Source organism: Vigna angularis, chromosome 1 (assembly GCF_016808095.1).
Source record: "Vigna angularis cultivar LongXiaoDou No.4 chromosome 1, ASM1680809v1, whole genome shotgun sequence".
Taxonomy (NCBI): domain Eukaryota; kingdom Viridiplantae; phylum Streptophyta; class Magnoliopsida; order Fabales; family Fabaceae; genus Vigna; species Vigna angularis.
The window spans coordinates 49,522,381-49,536,909 of NC_068970.1; the positions used below are offsets into that span (position 1 = coordinate 49,522,381).

At 30.5% G+C, this 14,529-nt stretch overlaps 1 protein-coding gene across 1 annotated transcript; it reads right to left on the reverse strand.

Annotated features, from left to right (window-relative positions):
- Positions 1 to 1,176: 1,176 nt before the first annotated feature.
- On the reverse strand, positions 1,177 to 7,322 carry LOC108325101 (ABC transporter G family member 1). Its single transcript, XM_017558110.2, has 9 exons — positions 7,086 to 7,322; positions 4,057 to 4,278; positions 3,778 to 3,857; positions 3,210 to 3,680; positions 3,033 to 3,119; positions 2,628 to 2,753; positions 2,321 to 2,515; positions 2,151 to 2,240; positions 1,177 to 1,966 (listed from the first exon to the last, which is right to left on the reverse strand). The coding sequence occupies exons 1-9, from the start codon at positions 7,192 to 7,194 to the stop codon at positions 1,340 to 1,342; spliced, it is 2,007 nt and encodes a 668-aa protein (XP_017413599.1). The 5' UTR covers positions 7,195 to 7,322; the 3' UTR covers positions 1,177 to 1,339.
- Positions 7,323 to 14,529: the final 7,207 nt, after the last annotated feature.

Below are 14,529 nucleotides of genomic sequence, written 5' to 3' on the forward strand. Positions count from 1 at the left end.
CATATATTTGATTATCATATGGTGTAAACCATTAGATGCTTTATCAATGGTCTTTGACTATAGCGTTTAGCGGTCATACATTAGACAATTGTTAAAATCCTTTACTTGAGTTAACATTGTATTGAATAAACCTTTCTTTTAGCTTCAATGTTATAAAAGAGATAGACTTTCTTGTCATAAAATGCTAGCTTGTTACTCATATCATGTATAAAAAAGAGAGATGCTTTCTTTTCTTAGATGCAGTTCATAAACTTAGTTCATCAAACAGTTCTATCTAGAAAGTCTTATTCATAAGCTTGATTTTGTCTAAAACAGATGTTGCAAAATATTTTTCTCTTACATGTTATTTCTTTTAAACAACTTCTCAACGATATTTTTTTTTATGTTTTTGTTAAACTTCAAAATTTGAGTTTTTTAGACAGTCTATTTTCTAGACAGACTACTATTAACAAGGATGTCTGCATATAGATAGCATTCATAGTTTCTTTAGTAGCCAAAGCTTTAGTCCTAGAAATTTTCTCCCCTCAACTCATAACCAAGTTAGAGTAAGCTTTCATTATATAATACTCTAAAATTCAATTTAATCCATAATAGTTAAATTATAATTTAATAATATTGTGCAACAACTAAATAAAAGATAAATGTAAAATAAAGAAACTATATAATCTTGAGTAACCTAGAGTATTAAACACTTTAAATAAATCATTCTAGCATAAGTCTTATAAGCTCTTATTGAAACTAAAACCAATCATTCGAAAGTAGTTTGTTAAAAAGATAGATTATAAGAGCTTTTCTTTCTTATTTTCTACAACTTTTTAAAATGTTTAAATATGGACGAAAACAATTTTCAGTTTTAGAAAAACATTGAAAATAAGCGCAGATAAAATTTTGCTTTAATCGAGATTTGGAGTTGTTTTAGGTAAGTTTTAGTCCTCATTTTCTTAGGTAAGTTTTAGTGAAGAGTAATTTGTGAAGAATAAGAATAAAATTTTATCAAAATTTGGGCAACATAGACACATAAGAAGACACCAAGTCAAATATTTCAAGAAGAACATGAGCATAAAAGGTTGAACAATTAAGTCCTAAGAATCATCATGGAATTCCAACACAAGCATGAAAATGAAAACGCATATATAGCACAAAAAATGCACATGGGCATAGAGAGATAGGGGCATAAATAAATAAACAAATTTGAATTATTACACATTAAAATAATTTGAAATTACATGCATGGATTCATCTAGGGAAATTGAGATAGTAAATTCAAAAGATTATCATATAAAACTAACACATTGAGCATCATTTGACTCTAGTGTCTCTAACTGATTGTAGTGAGATATCATGGTCGAAGAGTAATGGAGGCAAGAAAAGGCTTGAACTTCTCCTTGAACTTAGTGATGAGCAAGAACAGAACTCGATACAGAACAATCATTCCAAACATGATTGCAAGATCAACCCACTTAGAGTGACCCATTTCCACGTGCCATGTTTCTGATAGAACTTCTCTACCACTAATGTTTGCAGTTCCTCCTCCTTCTAGGTTCACTGAAAATGTTAGGCCATCAAAGTCATTCTTGAAGGACCCTTGGAGCGCATATTTGAGGAATGAAACATAGTAGAAAGGGTACTTCCACAATGGCTTCGGAAGATCATTTGGCAGTCTGTAGAATCCACCTGTTAGAATCATGAGTCCTTCAACTCCACCAGCAAGGAACATGCCTATTACATAGTTCGGGCAGATGCTACCGATCACCAACATGAGACTCTCAACCCACATCACTATGGAAAATAGCAAACAAGTGAAGTAGAAGAAACAATCTATTCCCTTGTGCAATCCACAAAGGTGGTACACTATTCCTCCAGGAATAACAGAGATCAGTACCATGTAAGGAACAGCAGAGAATGTGTGGCCTATCAGAAATGCTGTCACACCATAGTGTCCATTCAATCTCTCTCGTCCAAATACCTGACATCATACCACCAAACATTTTCATTACAAATTACACTAAATTACCATTTTAATTAATCTTTTTAATCTAGTTTAAGGAGAGGTGTTGCATCATGTTATGTTTCTTAGTTTCTTCAAACAGTTGTTGATTCCAGAAATGAAAGCTGGTTCACTATATGGCACAAAATGACAGAAAGCTTACCTTCATTTCCTCCAACAGTGGAGAAAATCCACCGACAAGGGTCATGAAAGTCAGAACTGAAACAAAAAATATGAGCAGAGAACCTCTCCCCTGAAAAATTCATGAGGGTATTGTATTACTCTTCAAGGTTTGTTTATAAAAGGTAAGCATTGTGCTTATTATCTAGTTACCTGTATAGATCCATTGTCTGTGCCTATGTTATAGAAGATAGATCCAATGCTTATAGCTATTACAATAAAGACAATTAGACGTAGCCAGTAATTGCTTATGTCACGAAAGAATTGCAATGAAGATCTTCTTGTAAGAACAAGGCATTGAGTAGGAAATGCAGCATGAATCCTGTTCTTCCTTGTTTCACAAGAATCCTGAAGTCATCAAAAGTTAGTATTTTGTGTGTGCAGTAAGTCTTTGCGTTTGTGAAATTATAGTCTTTTTTATTTTGTAGTGTTGGTAGGTAGAGTGGAACATGAAACTTACACTTTCAACTATTTTTTTCACCTCGCTTTTAACTTGTTTTCTTACTTGAGACATCCTGTAAGACTTTACAAGGGTATCGATTGCTTTTTCTGTACTAACTCCCTTACCAAAGCCTTCTTCAACATCCTGAGAACAATAAGATGAATCAATTTAATTTGACTGTATTTTCTTAAAAACTGTCTGCCAAAAAGTAAAACATTAATATAACTTTTGATATCAATCCTTAAACTTGACAACTCAATGTCGAGTTCATTCCCCATAGGGAGGCAATTATTAAAATCAGTAACCAAATTTAGTTCTTTTATATATAAATATAATGTCAAGGACGAAATGGCTGATAGGGTCAACTTTGGAAGATAAAGTGATTCTTTTCCTCTAAGATAGTAAAAGTTGAGAATGATGTACCTGTTCGAAATCTTTATTTATGATCCTTAAGTAGTGATCAGAAGGATTGTGGAGAGTTGGGCATGGGAAACCGTTTGAAGAAAAAAACTGCGATGAATCAAAAAGTTACATTGTGTTTTGCCATCTTCAAATCAAAAGGTGTTTATTTTCTAGGAATGTAGGATTTGAGTTCTTCACCTGATTTGCACCAGAGGCTGGACCAAAATATACAGTTTCGCCTGAAGACAGAAGACAGAGATCATGAAAAAGTTCGAAGACTTCACTGCTTGGCTGATGGATGGAAGTAACAATAGTCCTTCGAATTCCATCTCTTAGATTTAGAGTTGCAATTCTACTCATAACATAATAGGAAGCTGCACTATCAAGTCCACTTGTCGGTTCGTCAAGGAAAAGGAGTCTTGGCCGTGTTAGAATCTCAATGCAGATGCTAAGTCTCCTCTTTTGTCCCCCACTCAGACCTTTAGAACCCCACCCTCCAACCCTTGTGTTAATGGCACCTTGCAGACCCATTTCTCTGAGTGTGATATCTGCCTGTTCCTTCTTCTCTGCTGTGGACATGGAATCTGGAAACTGAAGCTGAGCAGAGTAGTATAAAGTTTCCCCAGCTGTTAAAGTTGACAGCATAGCATCTTCTTGTGTTACATAGCCCTGATTTCACATGGTGGTTAAAACAATTATTTATTTCCTTCGAAAAAATATGCTACTTTTTCTTTTAAGGTATTGTACATTTTGAGAATTTTCTTACTGATGTCCCATAGGCCAGTGTTTGTTTCTGGCCATTTATTAGAATCTTCCCTGAATGCTTCATTGGTGAGCTCAATCTTCCTGCAACATTGTTTGAATCATAAGACTTTACGTTTTTATATCTAGTTACAGGTAATGTTCAGATAAAGCAATCAGCATAACAGCAAGTTGGTGAATACTAAGAAATCCATAATAATCACAATAATGGAACATGTGAAAATGGCATTAACACTATCCTAATGAAGGAATTGTAGACACTAGAGTGTGTCAGTATAATCACCTGCTAAACTATCAAGAAGGGTAGATTTTCCACATCCTGAAGGACCCATTATGGCCAGAATCCTCCCTGGGCTAGCATAACCTGTAAGATCCTGCAGAATTGGCTTCTTTTTGTTTCCACTTGAAACAGTGACCCACAAATTCTCCCATGTCACTGTTATGTCCTCCTTCGCTCCCTGAACTCTTACACTCATTTCTATCGACTTGGTGTCATCACCTTCAGCTGTGGTTAAAACTTGTGGGTTATGTTGTGGACGAACAAACGTAAGAGTGATTAAGCAACGTGACTCGATGGTTCCATGCAGAGGAAATGAATGTGGTATTGTGGTATTTTCATTCATTGATGTGAAGTGTTACATTTTCACAGAAACAAAGGTTGTTTGTTAATTACAGCAACTCATGATTAGAGAGAGGAGAGTTTTTTATTTTGTTCTAACAGAACATGATATGAAGTAACAGCAGATTATAAGGCGATTTAAACAACGAGAGCTTCGAAAAATACAAAATAAATTCATTGTTGATTTACGAGACACTCGACAATGTCAATATTCATTCCAACTCAAACAAGTTGATATGGTTGAAAGAACAAGGAAAATCTTAGCCGTACACATTTATTCCCCGACCATCATGTCGGAAAAATGTTAAAAGTGGTCTTATGCTTAAGGGTATATTATTATTCTTGTTATTTGACCTACGAGACAGTAGTAAATAGGAAATATAAAGTAGAGTAAATAAAAGGTTTAATAGGTTCGGAACTCCTATATTTGCGGGTTCGTTTCAATTGGGTCTTTCAATTTTGGAAGTGATTAATTGGGTTCTTACCACCGGCCTAATTTAATATTTTTAATAATTTCTAATTATATTTTCATTTATTAATATATTTAACAATTAAAAATGTTAAAAATTCATCTATACAGATCAAACAGTGCCACCTGGATGCCATCTATATTTAACGAAAATGTTATTATTGAATCAAATTGACCAAATTAGGGACCCAATTGATCACTTCCAAAATTAAAGAACCCAATTGAAACGAACCCGCATATATAGGGACCTCCGAACCTATTAAACCTAAATAAAAATTATAATAGAAATAACAGTTTTTAGTGTAAAAGAAATAAACAAAAAGTACAGAAACAAAAAAATTATAATATAATCAATTGCCAAGAGTTAGAAGTAGATTATGATTCTAGACTGTTGATTCTAAGATGAAACAATTTTGAACTATTTTTTAGTTGATGAAAAAACTCTATACTGAATTTTATTGGTAGATTTCTTTCATAATAAAAATATCTAAACATAAATATGGTCATTTCAGAATTAATTCATTAATATTAATTCAAAATGCACTATTTATTTCCTCACATTTGGGAGCGGAAATTAAAGATGTGAAATTCACCTAAACAAATTTCCCCTCTTTCCTCTACTTGTGCAACTTGCTTTGATTTAAACATATTGTAACATTTTTATTTAGATGTGCATCATGTTGTCGTTCAATTGTAATATTTTTTTTATTTCAATTCTTATATAAACGCTTCTACTTCAATTATTTACACAAACTAAATAGGATTTTTTATTTAATTTTAAAAAGTAAACAATTTTAAAATTATTATCAATTATTAGTAAAAACTATCATTTTATTTAAATTTCTACCAATTTTTTGTTCATCTTTTAATTTAAAAAAAAATCAATTTTTTAATTAAAACCAACCCTTTAATTTAAAAAATTATCAATTTGTGAATCAAAATCATCTACTTCTTTAAAATTTGAATCTGTACCAGTTTGTTTATTAAGTTTAAAAACTTCTCAATTTTTCTTCTTTGTTATGATCTTTTGATTTCGTTCAATGGACTGATAATTTGTTTTCTTTAACATGAGTTTATTTTGAAATGATAACTTGTTTGACCATGTTCAATTGACGGGATCACGGAAGGTTTTGGCTTTCCCAATTTCCTTTTATATGTATATAATTATTATATAAATAAAAGTATTTTTTTTAATTTTAATACATTTTATGCAATTGGTTCTCCAAAGTTTTTTAATATCTATCATGATTCTCCTAAAATAATTTTTTGAAAATGCACACAGACCATGTTAATTTTCAACAAAACAGCCACGGAGAACAGTTTAAAATGAATGAATGCGCCGCATAAAAAATTTCAAATTTTTACAAGTTAAAATTAATTTGTTAAAAAACATCTATAACTTATTTATCAAAAAATTGGTTTTAATTCTTTTTTTCTTTTTCTATGTAGAAGTTTGTTGAGATAACTTTTCTAAGCATATCCACAATATTAGGATAAGGATTTTTGAGAGAATGGAGAAAAACACAAAAAATATCATGTAAACCATATAGGGAGTAAAAAAAAGATAAGAAAAAAGAATTTCTACTAACTCGTCCGAAAAATCAGCAACCTTATTATTCAAATACTATTTATGTACAGTGCAGTTGTCTGAATTTGATGTACTTGATAGAGAAAATGTCAATTATTATCATTTGGCAAAGAAAAGTTATGTCCACGTAATCTCAACTTGCAGAACTGGACAACCTTGAACAGACAAAGTTTGATAATGTGGATTACACGATCAATCTCTTCCTTTGAACCTCTTTTAAAAGAAGAACCATGAGAGTCTTCCACGTATTGCCCCAATATCAATTTGCCCAATAGTTTGAATAAAAAAAAAAAAAACTGGTAATATTTCATATTCACTATCTGCTAGGGTATGATCATAATTTATGGTGAAAGAGAAAAATGTAATGGATAATGACTTTGGTTTACAAAAGGAAAAGAAAGGAAGATCATAATTTAGAGTTCTTTCTATCTGTGCAGGGAAGTAAGAGGTTTCTATACACCACATTTTTCATCGGGATTACCAATAGATGGAAATGTAATGTAAGGTACAAAACATTAAACTATAATAAGAAATTTCTATATCCATGTCAAAGTAGATTATGAAATGAATAAATGAATGAGTGAAATGATTGAAAAAGAAGAATGGAAAGAAGGATTCGGTTGTGTGGAAAAATACCTTCTTCTGCTATGAGCATATGCGGAGTAGGTTTATTTCTGCTGCTCTCCTCTAAAATATTTTCTTCTTGCATGAGAAAATCACAGTGAACGGAACTCGAACTGGTCATGGTAATTCTTATTTGTTCTTCCTTCTTTTGTTATCTGTTGCTAAACTATCTGCTATGTCTTTGTTTGGTATCAAGATATAGAAAGCTTAAGCATGGTCCATTGTTTTCTACGTGAAGTAAAAACATCAAACTGTGAAGAATGGCAAAGCCAACAAACTACATATATAGGGCACGTAATGCAAACCAGCCCTTATAAACTTAACACCAAATCTTTTATCGTCCACGTGTACCTTGAACTTTTCAAATGCTTCCTAGGGTCAAAATATGTCCATATAATGTTTCAATTAAAAACTTCTTCCTTGATAAATTAAAATAATAATAATAATAATAATAATATTACTAATAAGAATATAGTTATAAATGTATGAAGAATGTGTAAACTTGAATGCGATCGGTTGATCTAATCGAAATCATAATAGTTGCGGTCTGCTGTACTGTTCAGACGAGAAGATGAGTGGGAAAATGTGCTTATGATGGAGATTGTGACACATACTAGAGAAAAATTAAGAGTGGGAGTAAGAATTTTACTTCAAAGGGAACAAATTTGAAGGCATCATTTAAGATTGTCAACTCCACAACCTCATTCATTTATTAGTAAATATCTTCTAAAGTTATCTTTTACTAGAATTTATTAGTAAAACGTCAAACAGTGTATTTCTAAATATATTGTTCATGTGGGTCAAGACCATGTTAACAATTTACTGTTTTGATTGAATCAATCACTTCTGTTTGGTTTGATGATACTGCAAATGATAAACTGTAATAATTGGTTTCACTTGCATTCCTTTAATTTTCAATTTAAATAGCATACTACACACTTATATTCTTAATCTTTTTTTTTTAAATATACATTAGGTTTTATAAGCCCTGAAAATAAACACTGAAAAAGTAAAATTAATAAATGTAAACAACTTTCAGCATAAATACAAAAGAGACTTGCAAAAAAATTTATATTAAACTTTCCTAACCAAGAAACTTTCATCACCAAAAATTACTTTCCTTACAAAGTGAAAAAAAAAATATCCATAAAAAGTTAATAATGAATTCTCTACACAGATATAGGGAAGTTTGGATAAAAAAATATATATATATATAATAATAATAATAATAATTTACTGAATTGAAGGCACAGTTAATTATATTATAAATATTTTATTTATATTTATATAAATTATGTAAAGGACATAATATATATTTTTATACATTATATAATGAGGTTATAGTATGATGAATTGTGAACTTTCAATATAAACATTGTCGGATGTATTTAATTAGTTTGGTACGTATGTATTCTTTTTAAATGAGTGAATATGATATGACATTCTAATATCACCGACATTAAAAGTTTAATAAATAGAGATTGTATAGACATGTTTTTTTTTAAAAATAAATTAAATTGAGAACATTAAAAAAAGTTAAAAAATTATTATAATAGTATAAAGTTATATTTTTCTTAAATAATTTTTAATATGATTGCTGAGGAAGTAGTTAGTATGTTATACAGGGAATACAAGACAGCAAAACTAATTTCATACATTTGTTTTCTAACATAATCCGCTTAAGTTTCTCAGGTAATATGTCGTTTACTGCTCCTAAGGATAAGAGAAGAAGACATAAGTACGAAGTTTTTGGAAGCACGTGATTGCGTTCCTTGTTAGATTTGTGTTAACCAATTCATGCATATAGATAGAATAGCTTCTGCATAAGCTATCGATGTTTGAAACTTTTGAAACTTTTAAATACCATAAATATACATACTATATATGCATATTTATAAATACAGTCTTGTCACTTCTTCAATCATGATAAGTTGCTAAATTTGATGCTCTCGCATGCTTATTGTTACGTTATTCACGCCAGCCATCGTGATTCACCTTCTTTTGAAAGTCAAATTTTGACACTTACATGATGTCATTGGAACATGTTTTTCTTTTTGGCACATAATTAAAATGTGGAGGTTTGAGAGAAGTTTTTAGTTGATTGAAAGAAATGTCACTAGGATCCATATATAATTTGAAGAGTGAGATGAAATGGTAGGTACGTACAGTCTTTACTACTATTACGTTCAATGTGAACTGTCCACATTAGCTTAAAAGGGTCAAGTTCCGGTGGCAGTTTTGAAACGTTCTGATGTGACCGTTATTTTGTCACACGTGGAAAGCCACCGCAATGAGAAGAGGAAGGAGTTCACATTTTGTAATTTTGTAATAGTTCGTTAAGTAAATAAAGGAAAAAACATCTATTTATTGGTTTCAAAATATATTTTTAATTAATATCAGCCTGATAACATTTCAAAAATTTGATAAACATATTTTATCTATAATCATATTTAATTTGTAAGATTGATTAATATTAGAGAAATTATCAATTAATTAATAACTTTTTATTAATGATCGTTCAGTTTTCGAAAGTTATCTCTAAACTTAAATATTAATCATTCAATTAAATGCTGATCAAATGGTCTTAGAAGATTTAAAGTAATTTCTTTTTTTCTAAGAGTTAAATGAAATATTCAAATAATATGTAAGATATTTTATAAATTTATACATATGAGTGATATTTTATTAATGAATGGAGATATTTTGCGTATGTTTAACATTAAATTTAACATATGAGTGTCTTCCTTGTCATAGAGATCTATAAAGCAGAAAAAACGAACTAGTGACTCTTTCATTTTTGGCTTGTCTCTCGTTGCTAACCAACTAAAAACAAGGTGAGACCGGGTGTTTTCAAAAAAAGGAACCTTCAAACGCGGTCTAGCGGGTCTTTTTGATTTCTTTTTAGTCTTTCAACTTTCAAAATTTATTATTATTATTATTATTATTATTATTATATATTAAAGGCACGTTATAAATCTTTTTTGGTTTAATTAATTAATGTATCTAATTAAATAAATTAAAATAATAATTACTTTTACAAATATTAAATATTTTTATTATAATTAATAATTAAAATTTAATTTAAAAATATTAATTATTTAATTATTGAATTTATGATATTATTGTATATTTACATTTTTTAAGTAATATAATGCATAAAATTAAAATTTTGAATTATTTTTTATTTTAATTTTTATTTAATAAAAAAAAACAGATTTATGAGTTGGTTTGTCCCTTGTCTCTAGTTTACCAATTTAGCAGACGAGAATATCAAATTGAGTTAGTGAATTGAAATCTTTAACTTGATCCAAATTTGGACAGATTAGTAGTCTGGTTTGCAAGTTTAGATCTGTTTTGTCATTTTTATATATGTGTTTACTTTGAATGTTACTCCTTTACAAAATTTTATTTTGTTTGATGGAAACTGAAAACTCTTTGACAGAAAACTTTTAATATATAAAAAGTTATAGATTTTAAATTCTTCCATATATATTTTACGAGAGTAATAAATATGTCGATGTTCTTAGCATTGCACATTATTAATAAAGTGCATTTTCTTTAGTTTGATCACATTCTTGTAAAAATCATATAAGCCTCCCATAGTTTAGTTGTTGTTAGTTTTTTTAATTTGATTTTTCTTTCCATCAGTTTTGATTTGCTCCTCTCATTATTTATATTCTCTTTTTTACGAGTTTTCATCCTGTAGTATGTGATTGATGAAACTTTAATGTGTCAAATTAAATAAAATATCAAAGTTTCATAAAGATGCATATATAATATGATCTTATAAAAAAAGTGTTAAAAGAATTTAAAAAATAAAATTTTCCATCATCATTTTAGCATCTTTAAAGGGAGGAACATCATCTATTATGGCTAGTACAACATTCCTCCTCTACATATTTAATAACTTCCATCATTTTTCTAGCTGCATGCTTCTTTTTTTTTATATAATTTCATTTAAAACATAAATAATTTTTCACTAATTGAACATGTTTTGAGAAGAACTTAAAGTTTTTTGGTTAGAACTAAACAGTTTATTATTATTATTATTGACATTTTTTTAACTAATCAAATAATCATAGGAGAAATAAAACATTCAATATAAAAATTACTATTTTATATTTATATATATTATTATATAAATTGAACAAAAATGTAAAACAAAATATATTAAAGCAGCCTCTTTAACACCATGTTATTGTTGTATGTGAAACAGTTTAAGAAAGAAAATTATTGTTAAAAAATTCCTGTGAACTTAAGTGAATTATAATATAAGTTTAATCATTTTGATAGTCTCTATTTATGTTGGGTTTTTTCAAATAGGTTTTTCTCTTCCTTTTTTTGTCTCAATTGGATCTTTAAATGTGAAAAATCAGCGTAAATTAGGTCTTTGTCGTTAAATTGAGTTAATGAGTTAAAATTAAGCTTAGTTGTCGTTGTGAGCTGGATTCATTAATTGACGTGGCATTGACGTGACAGATGTAGGGTCATCATATTAAGCTGAGTTGTCATCACATTCAACCTTTCCCCAAATCAGAAACCCTAGCAGTCCATGACAGCCACCAAAAACGCCACCACTAGCCTCCTAGCCTCCATGCACCGTCACACAACCACCATCATCACAAAACCATGTTCATCTTCCTAGCACAATCGCAAAACCCGTGAAGCATCAACAGAAGCACCGCCAGTCAACCTCCATGCGCCATCACCACAAACTAGGTTCGTTTTCTCTTCATCGTCGCACCATGAAGCCACCCAAACCACAAGGATCACGAGAGCTCTACAGCGAGTCTGAACCTGTAGAAATTTAGAAAAATCTCCAATCCATGAACCCTAAAATCGTGCCACCATTGGGCGAGTTCTTTTCTCCCTTCTCGCACAAATCCAAAATTCGAGACTTGTAGAAACTCAAGTCAATCTCCTTCAACCCAGAAACCCAGAAGCATCCAAAACACAAAAGCACCCAAATCGCAAAACTCCTTCTTATTCATCACACACAATCTTCTTCATGCAAAAGCCACAGCCTTTCATCTTCTTCAAACGTGCATTGTGAGTTGCTCCTTTGTCAGCCACCACGAGGTCGTCGTCACGTCTTCATATTCAACCAAAACCTGCAAGTAAAGCCAAACACAGAACCAACCAAAACCCTTCGAATCGCGAACCTGCGAAATCAATCCCTTTCATTGCGAGCTTCATCTTCTTCCCTAAGCATCAATCTTGCAAAAAGAAATCAAGCAATCGAAACAGAATTGCAGCAACACTCTATGAATGCTAATTTCGTTGTGTGTTCAATCTCGAACCTTCTTCATTCTCGTTCTCAATTTCGTTTTCATGAACCCTAAAATTTCAATATTCAGAAACACTTTTTTTTATTTTTTAATTACACATATTTCACGTAACATGCTCAGCATCTTCAACGTCAATTAATGATTCTATCTCATAGTGACAACTTAGCTTAATTTTGACCTCGTTAACCCAATTTAACGGTAGGGATCCAATTACATTGATTTTTCACTTTTAGGGACCCAATTGAGAAAAAATAAGAAAGGGGCCTATTTGAGAAAACCCAACATAAGGATTATCAGAATGATTAACCCTATGATATATAGATTAAATATAAAAGGTTTAATTAGTCTAATAGTCTCCACCGTGGTGACAATGCATCAAGTTGGTCCCTATTTTTCAAAAAGTTTCAGTTGCGTCCTAATTTTTGAAAAAGTGTTTCAATTAGATTATTTTTGAACAAAAGTTACTAATGGCATTAACGACATGTCTGTTAAACTGCTTTTAGCCGCCTAAAGCAGAACAAAATTGGTTTCCCCACTAATAAAGTATAGGGATAACCTAGGTCAAATCCTTGGACTCAACTTATTAAGTTTTAAGAATATTTGGTTAAATCTGTTATTTACTAACTATTTATTAAAACAAGTCGGGGAAAGAAATTAGATGCAAAAGAGATAAGAAAAGAAAAGAGTAAACAAATGAAATATGTTCAAAAAGAAAAATAAGGAAATACAATGTAAAAAAAAATAAGAATTGAAACCTAAACTAAAGTACTGGAAAGATATGGAATCTAACTATGCATACAAAGAGTAGCTAAACTAACCTATGAATGCTATGAAATTATAATGCAAGAAAACTAGAAGTAACTGTATATGGAAACTAATGAAAATAGTGAACAGTTAATGAGAAAGAATGGTTTATACAAATATCAGAACCAAAATCTGAAAACAAGGGAATCATACTCTAAATTTAAAGTACTAAACCAAGAAATTCAACAAAAGCATATAATAGAATTTAAATGTGCAAATGATTGAGTATAAAGTGTCAATTACACTTCAGAAAGACATTCTGGCAAGAGTAAGCCCACTTTGGGGTCTTAAAGTTCATGTTTCATAACTTACAATGGTCATTTCCACTCATTCTTCTCCGGGCAGGATCATGCCAGTGGAGCTCTGTTAAACTGCCTCTTAGTCGCCTAAGGCAGAACAAAGTCTGGTTCCCACTAATGTAGCATAGGGACAACCTAGGTATCAATCCTAGGACTCAGCTAATTAAGATTAAAGTGTAGGGTTAAGGTCTTGTGTTTATTTACTAATTATTTACTTATTAACTACTAAACAGGTGGGGACATTTAAAATGAATGAAACTAAAATAAAAGAATTGAAACTAATCTAAACTAACATCTGTTTAAAAGAATAAAGAATTTGAAATGTAATGAAAGAGAAGAAAATAACAATATCAGAACAACAACAAAATCTACTTACTACAACTTCCTACAATTTAAACAGAACACAAATGCTAAAATGAATAAGGAAAGAAAATCTTTGAAACAAAAATGCATAACAGAAGCAGAACCTAAATCTAAAAGAATGCATTAACAATCAAGATATATTTCTAAACTAAGCATCAAATCTGAATTAGAATGTAAAACATAAAACCTAAAATGAATCATCAAATCCTACTCTAAATAGAAGTAACTAATAACAAACATCCGATATTATTCTCAAATAAAACTGAAATCAAATAAGCAAACTCCTAAACTAATGAGTAGAAACAGATTGGTTGATTGGAATCGTGAATCAGAATAAAAAGTGCCAATTTTAGTGTAGAAAAGCAGTCATTTACCACTCAGGAAGACATCCTGGACAATCATACCCACTGTGTGGTATTAAGATCCAAATTAGAACTTAGATTGGGTAAATGTTCACTTACTATACCAAATCACGGCAAGTTCAATTCCTAATTCATGTTTCTAATCATCACCAGATGCAAAACCTAATCTAAATGCAATTGAAACATGTAATATACTCTAAAACATGCAAAACTCTAATCAAAATGAAATAACATAAACAAAATACTAATTAGAGTGTTTTTCTTTCATTAGACTCATCTCCAAACTCGAGAAGACATCTCGGTATGTCATGCTCACTGTGGAGGCATGTAATTCCCTAAG

Coding starts and splice junctions, on each gene's coding strand:
- LOC108325101 (XM_017558110.2), bottom strand. CDS start 7,194: ATGACCAGTTCGAGTTCCGTTCACTGTGATTTTCTCATGCAAGAAGAA. Junction 2,241..2,320: donor CAGACAATGGATCTATACAG/GTAACTAGATAA, acceptor TGAATTTTTCAG/GGGAGAGGTTCTCTGCTCAT. Junction 1,967..2,150: donor CACTGTTGGAGGAAATGAAG/GTAAGCTTTCTG, acceptor GTATGATGTCAG/GTATTTGGACGAGAGAGATT.